This window comes from Chiloscyllium punctatum, chromosome 7 (genome assembly GCF_047496795.1).
Source record: "Chiloscyllium punctatum isolate Juve2018m chromosome 7, sChiPun1.3, whole genome shotgun sequence".
Classification (NCBI taxonomy): domain Eukaryota; kingdom Metazoa; phylum Chordata; class Chondrichthyes; order Orectolobiformes; family Hemiscylliidae; genus Chiloscyllium; species Chiloscyllium punctatum.
In genome coordinates this window covers 61988185-62003334 of record NC_092745.1, presented here as the reverse complement: position 1 = coordinate 62003334, position 15150 = coordinate 61988185, and the positions used below count along the sequence as shown (strand labels likewise).

The 15150-nt window shown below is 37.6% G+C and overlaps 1 protein-coding gene across 1 annotated transcript in view; it reads left to right on the top strand.

Moving 5' to 3' along the window:
* Positions 1-4768, top strand: part of LOC140479722 (dual specificity protein phosphatase CDC14A-like) — a 179161-nt gene extending 174393 nt beyond the window's left edge. Inside the window, exon 16 of the mRNA XM_072573774.1 lies at positions 2813-4768. Within this exon, the coding sequence (XP_072429875.1) occupies positions 2813-2842 (30 nt within the window). The 3' untranslated portion in view covers positions 2843-4768. The remainder of the gene's footprint in view (positions 1-2812) is intronic.
* The last annotated feature ends 10382 nt before the right edge of the window (positions 4769-15150 follow it).

Genomic DNA, 15150 nt, shown 5'->3' with positions numbered 1-15150 from the left:
TGAAAACTTATATGCTAATACACACAAACCTGGAGCCATGTATTTGCAATGATGGTTTGCTTTTACCTATACCTACCCTGTAGGATGCTGTACCTTACTGTTGAACCTGCTTCGTGCTCATGACCTAAAGCAATTATTCCAACTGATTAAATTGCCTACAATTAAGCTCCAATTTCCGTGTAATGCGATTGGTATTTCTATGATGATAAAGCCTGTGGTAGCCACTATTTTATCAAAAATGAAGAAAGTAAAGCCCACACAATGGAGAAAAAAAACAATAGTCTTAAAAATATTGAACAGCACATTTGTATACATACCTTGTGTGAATGAATTTGTGATCATGCTGCAGAATGTCTACCATTATTTATTAATCAGAAGTGCAATGTTGATTTATCATGTGGACAGGACTACTTCATACATTAAACTTATTAAAATGACATGAAATCATTCACTGCACGAATGTTTACTTGACACTTCAGCATTTTCAGAATTTGTGATTTTGCATTTCCTCACTTTCAAAATATCTGTCATATCATTAAAAGCTTCACCTCCAGTGTTATGCCATTCAGAACAGTTTTATTCTAACTTACCACTGGACTATATTCAGAGGCTATTTTTTCCTGTATGCTTTATAAAAGGACCTATTTGATTTGTGGAATCCTTCTAACTGTATTGTTTACTTGAGGTATTGTTGCTGATTGTCTGACTGGTGACTAGAAGAATAGCCACTGCATGACTTTATTTTGGATATAAAGTTAGACTGATTTCATTGAAAAGAAGAAAGGAGAGACTTGCATTTATACAAACACTTTTAGTAATTTAAGGTTTTTGCAAAGATGTGTAATTCAGTTTGCGGATGAATTAGTTGTTTAGTTTGCTGAGCTGCTGGGTTATTGTGCAAACGTTTCATCACCATGCTGGCTAACATTGTCAGTGCGACTTCTGTGAAGCACTATTGTCTGACAAACGTGAAGAAAGCTAGCCATCTGACTTCACAAATACCAACTGGGAACTAAACAACATGATCCACTCTCCCTCATCTCTGTACACACAGACCAAGAGGGCCATCAGTTCAACTATGACAAAATAACCATTCTTGGACAAGCTAACCAGAAACATGCCAGAGAATTCTTGGAAGCCTGGTTTTCAACCAAAAAGGCCATCTACAAATATGTAGAGATAGACCCAGTGTACAAACCACGGCAGAGAAGATCCAAAAGTGACACTCACCCCAACAGACCAGACCACATAAAAACCAAGCAGGACATAACAACAGCACTTCACGGAATTCACACTGATGATCTTACCCGGCATGGTTAACGAAACATTTGCATGATAACCCAGTAGCTTGGCGAGTTAACCAACTACTTCACTTTTCATGATTAACAGCTTTCTAGGAAACCAATCACTGTTTAGCCTGTGATTGTAGAATATTAACTCCTGTGAAGATGGCTGTCTGGAATGCTGCTGGGCACTCATGCTAATCTGCTGAACAGTAATAGCATACTTAACTCAGGTGATTTCTGAAGGAAAGGCTTTTAACTCAGTGCATTGTGTGTTAAGCTACGATATTATTTATACTCTGTGTAGATTTTAATTGAGAAAGGAAGAAATAATCTTTATAGACTGGACAAAAAAGTTTTTTTTGTCAGACTTTAAGTTCATTATGTCAAGTAATAGTTGATCGTATGTAAAAACTCAAACCTAAATATTGACCCAAAAAAAACTTATTTTTTAATATCTTTTGTACGTTATTTAATCACTGTATTTATACTTACTACCCATTTGTCATTGAATTCAAACTTGTCCTGGTACAAACAAACTTCATAGAATTATAAAATAGCCCACCAAAGGCAGCTGTGCAGCTCCTTTGTCTGTGTATGAGCACTTGTACTGTTTTTGGAAGTTGGGTTGGTGAAAACTGCAATAGTGAGGTAGTGGGAGACAGTAGATTTCAACCTCTAAACTATTACTTGTGTAAAAGTCAGTCCCATCCCTACTTTTGATTTAAAAACTTCATCTTAGATTCTTAACTTCTAACTCAAGTATATATTATAATTTATTTCCTTGTGCTCCAAATATTAACCACATCAAATAATTGAGGAAAAATAGACTAAAGTGAGGCAAAACATGTGCCTGTTTGAGGATATGCAGTTTCAATCATTAAGTATGGCATTATATATTTCAGAAGCACTAAAATGCAGTGAGTTGTTGTTGCTCATATTTAAATGTAGTTATAAAGCATGTTACTAGCTAGTAAATACAACAAAATAAACTAGATCCACTTAATTAGTGTTCTGTTTCTCTCCCCTTCCTCTTGTATTATGTTATTTTTATTTCCTTTCTGGAATATGGTTTCATAAATGTTAGGTACTGTCAGAGTACTCCAGAAAGCTCAGACTGGATGTCAAGTAGTAATTTGGACTTCTTGGGGAAATCAAAGCTAAATCCCAACTTTCTTTTTCTATTTGCCCAACATTTATGAGACAGGTGCTCTGTTGTGATTTCTCAATGACTCAAAAACAGTAATATTTTTCCCTTGTCTTTAATTCCCCCAACTCACCCACCAAGATAATGTGACTGATTAGTATGCTATGCACCTTCCACTTAACTTGGATGAGAGTTAACACTGGAATTGCTACTGAACAATTGGAAGAGCTGACAGCATTCTTGATGTTTGTTTGCTAAGAGTTTACAAGTTCTTTTTAAGAATACAGTTCATTGGTGTTATTCAATCACTCACTTTTTTACAACACTTTCTGTAACAATATAAATTTAAATATTCTTAGCTGAAGTTATTTTTCTTTTGCAGTCACTTCAATCTGAATATGTTCAGTACTAAAGCATCACTACTTCGCTGAAAATGGAAAGTATTGTGGCTGAAAAAGCAAAGAAACTGAAGTGAAGATTAATCTTCCTGGGCTAGAAACTAGGCAACCTTAATGTTTAAAGATTTGTAAATGGCTAGTAATTGCTGTATTGCATTGGCAGTACTTTCAGAAGGACTTTTCTGCTTTCATGACTGCAGTCTGCATCAAGTATTGGGAGCTGATAAATCAAAAGAAATGCAAAACTTTGATTCCAGTTGACGACTAGTTCTATTCTTTTTGCACTGTTATTTATGGGAATTTAAATTAACATTTAAAAACATCTAAATTTTAATTGTTAAGTGATCCAGCTGAATTGCTGCAAATAAGGCAAAACTTTATAATTTTGGGTTCTTAAAAAGAACCCTGCAACATCCTAAATAAAAGTTAAACTTTTGAATATAATAACCCTCTACAATGAGCCATTTAAAAGGTTTATTAAAGCAAGAGGCATTTGCAAAGAGATACTATAGTACCTGTTTCATAGCTGTAAGTTGTAACCTAGTAGCTGTAACAGTGCAAGTTTAGTGACTCGACTTCAGTACTTAGAAGTTTGAGTTCTAGTTTCAGCTGTCACCTGTACTTTCCTGCACTCACTGATTGTCACTGGTCTTAACAGAGTTGCAAAATGGATGATCTTGTGCCAGGAGAAGCACTGTGATCAGTTTGCACGAACATTGATATTGGCTGTGAGGAAGTCGACTGGTCAAAATATTTCATGCCATGTAAAGCAAACCCACTAATTAGCCATTGGAATGGAAGAAAGAATGGGGTTTAGACTGGAAAATAAAATTGATCTGGGTGATCGTAAACTATATTCCCAAATAAGATGGCTAGAAATTAATGAATGTTTGTTTGTTCTGTCCTATATTTTTAGGAGAGCACCACACTAAGAGTATAAAATACTACATTAAAAGGATTACTGATGAAGCTGCATTTTAATTGCAAAGGATAGTTATTTACAACTATTTTTAAAGGCAGATTTTACAACTCTGATTTAAACGCAAGACTTGGCACTATATTGAACTATTAGTTAATATATTAAAAAAATTCAAGAATAATGTAAATGTACAACTATGGTTTAATATAAAGTGATGTGTAAAATTTGATGCCTATGTACACAGTCAATTTAGATTTATTTTTGGTTCCAAGTCCAGCTTTATATATATTTTTTAAATTATTTCCACTTTGATAGATGTATATTTGGTATCCTAAATGAAAGTATTGTGCTTTTCTTATTCATTCCAAGAATTCTGTGCACTAACATTTGTGAGTTTGACGAAAAGTACCATTCAGGTAATGGTGATAAAATTCAGAGGTGACTTTCTTTAATTTGCCCTTTTAGAACTCTGTATAATTGAGAAGAAAATTTTAGTGGCATTATATATTTTTCATTCATACTGTACAAATAAAATGGCCATTTTCTGAAATAAATAACATCACTTGATAAAAGTGACAACTATTTGTGAAGATACTTAAGAAAAATCCACTCACTGGTGTTTTAAACCTACCAGATGGCAGTTGGAATGTGTAAGGCAAAGCCTTTGATTTTTACAATATTGGTATTAAATAAATATTTTGTAAATAAATGAGAAAAATCTTGTTTGTAGTGTTATCAATATATTAAAACTATTTTAATATAATTGCAGCTGTCCAAGGAATCATTGTGAAAAGTTTGCTATAGTATACTTTATAATGTTTGCTGTTTGAAATGATGGTTGTACATTTTAACAGTACATTAGGCAGCTGAAATGTATTGTCAAGATTCTACCTCTTAAAGTTATGTCTGGAAGATATACAGCTTAAAAGCGCATATATTTTTCATGCTATGTATAAAGGGGTTTTTAAATGTTTATACTTAACTTTCTAACTATAGGCCAGTATTCCTTTTTTAAATTGTATCCAAATAATTAAAAGTTTAATTTCAGTTATTCATATAAATGTGTCCTGTGTTTGCTTTTACTGCTTCTTTAACATTGTGTATAATATAGACAGTCATGTAAATGTCAGTCTGTGTGCAGTTGCATGGAGGTCAATTTCACTATTAATGTGTAATATATAATTTAATGAATTACAGTACACCACATTGTTTCTAGCTGCTTGGCTATTAGAAACTGGAGTTGGTCAATTAACCTTCCAGCTTGTTCTGCCATTGAATGAATTCATTGTTGATCTACTAAACTAAATGCTCTTTTTTAAAAAAATCTTACAGTAAAACCTCCATATTTACAGAAATGCAGACTGTTTTCCATCAGACTCCTTAGAGCAGGATTGACAGGAAGATGACAAGCCATATTCTAGAATTCATTTTAAAATGAACATTCTGAAATAGAATGGAACATTTTAAATAGTGTATCAGTGTGAATGAGATACATGAGTAAGGTGACAAGGTCACAGCTATATAGGGTAATGATGTTGTGACAGAGGTCCAGGGAAGGAAGATGATGGGGATGAGGCAGTTGCACTGTTACCCAGAAGTTCAAACTGGCTGTCATCAGTCTATCATTTACAGGGTAACTATCCATGTTAAGTAAGTTGGAAGTCTCTGACTCTTATCTCAACCCCACCTAACCATCATGTTCCCATAACCCTCAATACCTTTGCCTAATACTTCAATTCCGCTTTTGAAATTTTCACCTGATTTATCCTCTCCTGTTTTGTTTGGGAATATGGGTAAGAGTTCCAGATTTCTACAAACCTTTGTGTCCACAAATTCTTTGAAATCACTTTAATTCTATCTGTACTTTTAATCCATACTTGCCCAATAGAAGAAATAATGTCTCCATTGAACTATTCAATGATCAAACATCTACATTAGCTTATCCTTTTGTTTCCAATTTCCTGTTTAAAGAGAAGCAAGTTAAAATGGCATGGGTGCTTACGGGATCATTTGGTTAACCTTAAGATTGAACTGAAAATTTGTCACTTTAAGGATTTCCAGATAAAATGTTAAAACAGTTTACATTTTTGAACTTTTATGCTGAAAGTGAAGATATTGGTGCTGGAAATTGGGAACACACTTTTCATTACATTGAACTGGAGCACTTATCATTTCAGATATTCAGTCTCCACATCAACTGCATCCAAATCCAGATTACGCAATTAGCTGCATGTTAAGGCCTTTATACTTTGGCCACCAATATGTATTTATGCCAAACGAGTAAAAGGAAATCTTTGATTTTTAACCTCAATCTGTTTAATTTTTGACTTCAATAACCTAATTGAGTCTGTTCCTGTTCCTTCCACTGACTTCAGCCTTAAACTAGAAGAGGTTAAGTAATTGCTGTATCAAAAAATGTGGACATAAACATTGGGGTGCATTCCTGATAAAGGGCTTTTGCCCGAAACGTCGATTTCGCTGCTCGTTGGATGCTGCCTGAACTGCTGTGCTCTTCCAGCACCACTAATCCAGTATTTGCTTTTCAGCATCTGCAGTCATTGTTTTTACCCTGCATTGTAAAGATACCATTCTTACATTTGATTGTTAGTGCCAGCTGGCTAAATCACTAAATTAGTCTTGAAAGTACCAAGGGCTTCAAGTGTAGAAAAAGTTATAGTGGACTCGTACATTGGCAGATCTTCCATGCTATTGTTGATGGTTCAAAAAATGCTTACCATATGTGACCTTTTAATAAGAAATGAAGTAATTCACAACAGCATGTGAAATTAAAGGCAAAACTGTTAAATTCATATAGATTGGGCCTGTTAAAGGAATTTTTTTTAAAATGTGAGAGGCATTAACTGGAAGTTTCATAAATTTGACTTGAGAAAAGAAAATCCTGTTGGGATATGTGATTAAGTTACAAATTGTAGATATGGGAACGTAGAAGCCTAGAACTCACAGAATCTCCATCTAGCAGAGCCTTAAAATTCCTTACTTTTTATAGGTTTCCTGACTATCAAAAATTAACCAGTCTGCTTGAAATCATTACATTTGAACATCTGTCTTCTGAAACTATTCAGGGCCTCCTGGTCACGGTTCAGGTATGGTCAACCTTTCTATAGTATTCAATGTGTCAGTACTTTGAATACCTCCATTAAATCTCCTGAGTTCCTCTCCTGTATCTCACTTTTGGAATTCAGATATCTGATAACCTGGTGTCAATTTGTTTCCTGTATTATATGACCAGTATTGTATACCACTCTGAATGTGATGTCACATCACCTTGTAAATGCAGTATCTAGACCTGTAAGAAGGTTCACTAGGCAGATGGCAGGTATAGAGGGACTTCTTGAGAGGTTGGGCCTATATTTGTTGGACTTGAGAAGAATAAGAGGCAACTTTAATGTGACATAGTAGATTCTTGGGAAAACTTTACAGGATTGATGTGGAAAAGTTATTTGGCCTTGTGGAAAAGTCAAGAACCAGAGGGCATAATTCAGAATAAGGGTCACATATTTAAGACAGAGATGAGGATTTTTTTTTTGAGGGTAGTGAATCTATGGAATTGTGTACTGCAGAGGGCTGTTGTGGCCAGGCCATTAGGTTTTTTTCAATATCTAATATTTTTAGTCAATAATGGAATCAAGAGTAACGGAAAAATACAGGCACGTGGAGTTGAGGATTATCATCAGATCAGTCATGATCTTGTTGAACTCAAACTGAATAGCTTACCTCTGCTCCCACATTTTATGGTCTTTCCATTCTATTTTCTACATAATCCAATGTCTGATTCACCACTTTAAAATAACTAGTGACCTGTCCACTTATTTCCAAAAATCCTTTTCCTTTATTCTCAATTGGGATAGCTGTCAACAACTAGCTGATTCTTATTTCCAAGCCTATATTTATGTCTATTAACTGAAGCAGGGGTTTGTCAGTCACATCTGTGACATCTCCTCCTTTAGACTACTCATTATTATTGCTCCAAAGTCCCTGCTTTTAAATGCTTAGCTAGTTTGGTTGTGAAAAAATATTTTTAATTAACCTGTTCAGATATGTTATGACACACTTGTGGAGCAGGTCGGACTTGAACACAGACATCCTAAACTAAAGGTGGGGACATTACACTGCACCACAAGACAACTGTAGGCTGCCTATTAAAATTACCTTTAACATCCTGCATTCATATAGCACCTCTAATGCAATAAAATGCTCCAAGACATTTCACAGTAGCATTATCAATCAAATATTGAGAGCCACATTGGAGAGATTAAAACAGGTGAACTTTTTTTAAGAAACCTCTTGGGAGAAGAAGGGGAATATTTAGGGAGGAAATTGCCTATGGTTATCTTGTGATCCAAACTCTGCAATGTAACCGTTGTAAGAAGCTAGAAATGGAAGAAAGAAACTATGGAGGAAAATGAGAAGATTTGTAGGATTCTGAACACCAGGCTAAGACTGACCAAAATTCATGATTGAATTGCTTATGGATCAGAGGAACCTAAGTATATTTTGGATTCTACATCTTCTAATAGCAATGGATTGGATTTCTCATCTGTGCAGCCTCTCTTTTTTTTTGGAACTAATCTTCAGTGTTCCAAAATACAACCATTGCTATGAACAGCATAATTCTATCCATTTGTGTTTGTTGCCTAATTCCATAATCACAGTTGTATTCCATTCTATTCCCAACCTTACTATCCTTTTGCATACATTGTAACACCACTTCCTCCAAAAGCTCTCCATTCTTGATTATCTCATCATAGCAAGAAAATCACCCATAATAGTTTATTTTACTATGTCCAATCACAAACTGTCAGCTTTAAAATCCAGTGGGAATCTACCTTGAACTTTCTCCTGGTTCACAACTATCTACTGCCCCTTGATGATGTAACTAGGAAAACATAATAGCAAGTTCAACATATTTGCTTGCAATACCCAGCTCTATATAACCACTGATGCTCTTAACCTCTCCATTCAAGGATTTGTTACATTCCTTATGGATATGCACAAAATTCCTGCAGCTATGTATTAAGAGCTAACATTGTCTTTAATCCCTACTGCAAAGTTTGTTGTCTAGCGACACAGACTTTAAAGTTAAAAATCACACAACACCAAGTTATAGTCCAACAGGTTTAATTGGAAGCACACTAGCTTTCGGAGCGACGCTCCTTCATCAGGTGATTGTGGAGGGCTCGATCGTAACACAGAATTTATAGCAAAAATTTGCAGTGTGATGTAACTGAAATTATACATTGAAGAATTGATTGTCTGTTAAGCCTTTCATCTGTTAGAATACAGTGATAGTTTCACTTCTTTCATGTGTAAATCACAAAACCCTTTTTTTTACAGTTGTATTCTCGGGTTAGCTGTTAACAATGGTGATAGCTAGACAATATGTTGAAGGTGTTAGCCCCCTCTGTTCTCTGTCTATGACCTGATGTTTAGATTGATTCCAATCTAACAGAGTTTTACATAAGTTCATGCAGTTTTTGAGCTCAGAGTTCTACATGAATGTATGTAGTTTTTGAGCAAAGTGCAACGTAACTCTGCAAGTACAAAAAAATTCACCCCACAAAATACATGTGTGCATGTGGGTCTTTGTCTGTGTGTGTGTCTGTCTGGGGTGGGGGTTGTGAGTATGAGAAAGTGTGTGTGTGTGTGTGTGTAGTGAGTGCAGAGTGTCTTAAGTCTGTGAGGGGGTGCATGTGTGGGAGTGTGTGTGTCTATAAGGGTGTGTGGGTGTCTGTGTGCGCGTCTGTGTGTACCTGTGTCCGTGTGTATGTGAGAGTGTGTGTGTGTGTGTGTGTGTGGTGCAATGGTGATCACCTGTAATGTGACATGAAGCCAAGGTCCCGTTTGAGGCCCTCCCTATGGGTACCGAACTTAGCTATCAGCCTCTGCTCGGCCACTTTCCTCTGCTGCCTGTCCTGAAGTCCACCTTGGAGGATGGTCACCCGAAGGTCCGAGGCTGAATGTCCTGGACCACTGAAGTGTTCCCCAACTGGGAGGGAACCCTCCTGTCTGTTGATTGTTGAGCAGGGGCCCATTCATCCATTGTCGTAGCCTTTGCTCAGTTTCCCCAATGTACCATGCCGCCGGGCATCCTTGCCTGCAACGTATAAGATAGACAATGTTGGCTGAGTCACATGAGTACCTGCCATGTACATGGTGGGAGGTGTTCCCACGCATAATGGTGGTATCTATGTCCACAATGTCTTGCAGCGTCCACCGTGACAGGGTTGTATGGAGTTGTCCTGAGAGCCGGGCAGTTTGCTACGGACAATGATCTGTTTGAGGTTCGGTGGTTGTTTAAAGGCAAGTAGTGGAGGTGTGGGGAAGGTCTTGGTGAGGTGCTCATCCTCATTGATAATGTGTTACAGGTCACGAAGAACATGGCGTAATTTTTCAGCCCCTGGGAAGTACTGAACAACGAAGGGTACCCTGTCAGTTGCAGCACGTGTCTGTCTCCTGAGGAGGTCATTACGGTTCCTTGCTGTGGCATCGTCGGAACTGGCGGTCGATGAGTTGAGCATCATTCCCCATTCTTGTGAGGGCATCCTTGAGTACTTCCAGGTGTCCGTCACGTTCCTCCTCATCTGAGCAGATCCGGTGTATGCGTAGGGCTTGTCCATAGGGAATGGCTGTTTTAATATGTTTTGAGTGGAAGCTGGAGAAGTGTAGCATTGTGAGGTTGACTGTGGGTTTGTGGTAAGAGTGTGGTGCTGAGGTGTCCATCCTTGATGGAGACTCACGTGTCCAAGAATGAGACAGACAGTTGAGAATAGTCCATGGTGAGTTTGATGGTGGGATGAAACTTGTTGATGTCACTGTGTAGTTTTATCAGTGACTCCTCACCATGGGTCTAGAGGAAGAAAATGTCATCAATGTACCTGGTGTACAATGTCGGTTGGAGATCCTGCATAGAGAAGAAATCCCACACATGCACCCCCTCACAGACTTCAGACACTCTGCACTCACTACACACACACACACACACACACAACTTTCTCACACTCACGACCCCCACCCCAGACAGACAGACACACACACAGACAAAGACCAACATGCACACATATATTTTGTGTGGTGAATTTTTTTGGACTTGCAGAGTTACATTGCACTTTGTTCAAAAACTACATACATTCATGTAGAACTCTGAGCTCAAAAACTGCATGAATTTATGTAAAACTCTGTTATCTCACTTTTTAGATTGGAATCGATCTAAACATCAGGTCATAGACAGAGAACAGAGGGGGCTAACACCTTCAACATATTGTCTAGCTATCACCATTGTTAACAGCTAACCCGAGAATGCAACTTTTAAAAAAAGGGTTTTGTGATTTACACATGAAAGAAGTGAAACTATCACTGTATTCTAACAGATGAAAGGCTTAACAGACAATCAATTCTTCAATGTATAATTTCAGTTACATCACACTGCAAATTTTTGCTATAAATTCTGTGTTACGATCGAGTCCTCCACAATCACCTGATGAAGGAGCGTCGCTCCGAAAGCTAGTGTGCTTCCAATTAAACCTGTTGGACTATAACCTGGTGTTGTGTGATTTTTAACTTTGTACACCCCAGTCCAACACCGGCATCTCCGAATCATACACAGACTTTGTCTTTGATCCCTGACAGCAGATGAGATTGAACCAGACTTTGGGATCAAATAGGACATCAATGATTCAATGAACTTACAATCATATTATCCGCTCAGGTTTAAGGTGAGTATGGAAAGATCTAAAAAGGACCTAACGAGCAACTTTTTCATGCAGAGGGTGGTGCATGTGTGGAATAAGCTGCCAGATGAAGTGGTGGAGGCTGGTACGATTACAATATTTAAAAGGCATCTGGATGTGTATATGAATAGGAAGGGTTTAGAGGGATATGGGCCAAATGGGACTAGATTAATTTAGGATATCTGGTCAGCATGGACAAGTTGGACCGAAGGATCTGTTTCCATGCTGTCCATCTCTATGGCTCTAAATCAGTAAAATCATCAATTTCCATCTCAGTAGTATTGTTTATTTGCTCCTCATTTCAGCTCATGTGCTGATGAATCCCTCAACTACACCTTATTCCATCAAGTCTTCACATTTCTAATATTTCCCACAACTATCCATAAATCTGAGTTCATCCAAATTTGCTGTCTGTATGATAACAAAGACTCAAATTCCATTCACCCGTCACCTCTGTGTTTGCTGGCTTACATTAGCAAACATTAGTTCAGCAACATCTTTTGATTTCAAAATGCTAATTTTTACATTCAAATTCCTCTGTCTTCATCTCTCCTATCTGTGTAACATCCTGTGACTCCCTTGAGATCTCTACACCTCTAGTTGACCTCTTGCACAGCCCCAATATCAATTGCAAGACTACAGGCAGCATTGACTTCAGCTGCCCAGCCCCTAATCTCTAGAATGTTCACCCTAAACATCACTTTTCCTCTCTTTCTGTGAAAAAGCTTTTTAAAACCTTCCCATTTGACAAAGCTTTCAGTCAACAATACCCATGTAAAACACTTTGGAACATATACCTATCTTAAAAGATGCTATTCATATTTGCAAGTTATTATTTCTAGGTATATAACCCCACATAACAATTGCCCTTATTGTCATCATTGCAATTTTTAGGGTCTATTCTGTACTTTGACAGGAAGAATAGAAGAGCTGAATATTATTTAATTGGTAAAAGACTGCAGAAAGCTGCAGCATTGAGGGGTTTGGATGTCCTTGTGCATGATTTTTCTCTCCTACATCTGGTAGTTTTATTCACTGGATATGCCTTTTTCATATATTTTCAATGTGCCGATCAAAACTACCTTCCTTCCCCTCCAAAGGTGATCATTTGCTGCTCACGTTTATCAAAATTATGTGTCTGTTCTCCAGTTCCAGCAACGTAGGTTTTCTTGGTCCATGCAGGTTGTGCCTTTTTGCTGCTGCCTCTTATTGGTAAACACATTTCTGCCCTCTTCCCAAAATTGACACTATGTATTATCCACAGTAACAATCCCTGGACTCTGCAATGCAGAATTTCTTTGTTTTACTTCATATTGAATCTGCAAAGTACTGGTGTTTGAATCACCCAACGTTCTGTTCAATATACTTACACATTTTGGCAACTGATTTAGAAGACAGCCTCAGGATTTCTTTTAAAGGCTCAATGTATCCTCTATGTCTATTTTGAGCTTGTCCCCATTTAAGTTAGATGCACTCCTCCTGTCCAAATATTGAGAAATTATTTGTTGAGGACAACGCAATTAAAATTAGCTTTCGAATATCTGACTATGCAAATATTACAATTTATATTCCATCTCCAACAGAGTAAAGAATAAATCCTTTGAAGCTGAATATTTAACTTGGAGAATAGATGATTTGATTATTATTAACACAGTTGAATTCAGTGAATAGATTCCTGATTCTAACAGCATTCAGATGCTACACTATGGTAGATTCTGCACAAGACTCAGTTATGTGGCAAACTAGACTAGTTGAATCACCTTTTGTTCCTAAATTATTTTCTAAAGATTAGCTGAAAATATATTGTTTGAAATATGAAGTTTGTAAGGTTATGTTTTGGGACTGTGTCTTTAATTTAGATCAAAATGAAAGAATGAAAAGAGTCTGAATTCTTCTGAAAGTAAGCTTGGCCCTCTTCTGACCCATTCCTAATGGGTCAGAAGAGGGCCCAGGTCATTTTAGTTAGACCATAAGAAGTAGGAACAAAAGTCAGGGAGGGAGGTTATGGCAATGTAATGGTAACATCACTATTATTAATAATAAAGAATCCTCAGGCTTATGTTCCAGGGACATCAGTTCAAATCCTACCATAGGCTGATGGTGATATTTGAATGCCGTAACATCTGGAATTAAAAGGTAGCCTAATAGTGACCATGCACTGTCAATTATAAAATTCTTGAGTTGCAGAGGTATGTCCTTACCTTTGGGTCAGGACGCTTGGATTCAGTCCCACATATCTAAACAGGTTGTGCCTGTTAGAAAATATCTCGGGGCAGAGCAGACTACTCTCCCATCCAACCTGCTATGTCATTCAGTTACGTCGTGCCTTTTGATTCCTTTAATGAGAAGTTGTAAAATATTCACACCTGTAAACAATGAGCAGAGGAGCTGTGTTGATAGTGGATAGATTGAGAGTCTCCAAATCCTAGGAAGTTATAGAATTTTACAGCACAGAGGAGGCCATTTGACCCATCATGTCTGCACTGGCTTCCAAAAGAGCTACCCAGCTAGTTCCATTCTCCAGCCCTATGAAATTGAGAAAAATATAAATTGCAGCTTTTGTCGATGGTTATACTTTAATTTGTCAATTTAATTTCATGATGGAATGGAGTTGGTTTCAGAGGATACTTAATTAGAATTTCCACCAAGATATAGGTCCATGTGATTCACATTGCTATGGAGATGGGTTTCAAAACGTGTAGAATCCTTGGGATGTTGTAGTTGGATAGGGTTCCAACTTTTCCTAAAAGTATAATTCAACCACACACCAATCTGCCAGGAACCAACGGAAATAAGGAGGTTAAAAGCGGAAAGACTTCGTTTTTTCTATTTAGTTACGGGATGAGGGTGGCACTGGCTTTGCTAGAATTTATTACCATCCCTAATTGCCCAGAGGGCAGGTGAGTCAACTACATTACCATGGGTCTGAAGTCACATGTAGACCAGACCAAGTAAGGATTGCAGATTTCTTCCCGAAAGGATACTGAACCAGATAGGTTTTTCCTTATAATAATGGTCATTAGTAGTTAATTCCAGGTTTTTATTGAACTCGAAGTTCCACCACCTGCCCTGGCGGGTTTCAACCCTGGCTCCACAGAACATTACTTAGGTCTCTGGATTAACAGTCTGCATTAATACCAGTAAGCCATCACCTCCCCTATTGTTATTGTTCTCACCCAAGATGAGGATGAAGCTTGCACTTAAATTAGAAACATACAAATGATACAGCAGAGAAGGGGGCCATTTGGTCCATCATGTCCATACCAACTTAAAGGTACCCAGATGCCCTTTCTAATCCCATTTTCTGCAACCTCACAAACTTGATTGAGTTTTTTGAAGAAGTAACAAAGAGGATTGATGAGGGCAGAGCAGTAGATGTGATCTATATGGACTTCAGTAAGACATTCGACAAGGTTCCCCATGGGAGACTGATTAGCAAGGTTAGATCTCATGGAATACAGGGAGAACTAGCTATTTGGATACAGAACTGGCTCAAAGGTAGAAGACAGAGGGTGGTGGTGGAGGGTTGTTTTTCAGACTGGACGCCTGTGACCAGTGGAGTGCCACAAGGATCGGTGTTGGGTCCTCTACTTTTTGTCACTTACATAAATGATTTGGATGCGAGCATAAGAGGTACAGTTAGTAAGTTTGCAGA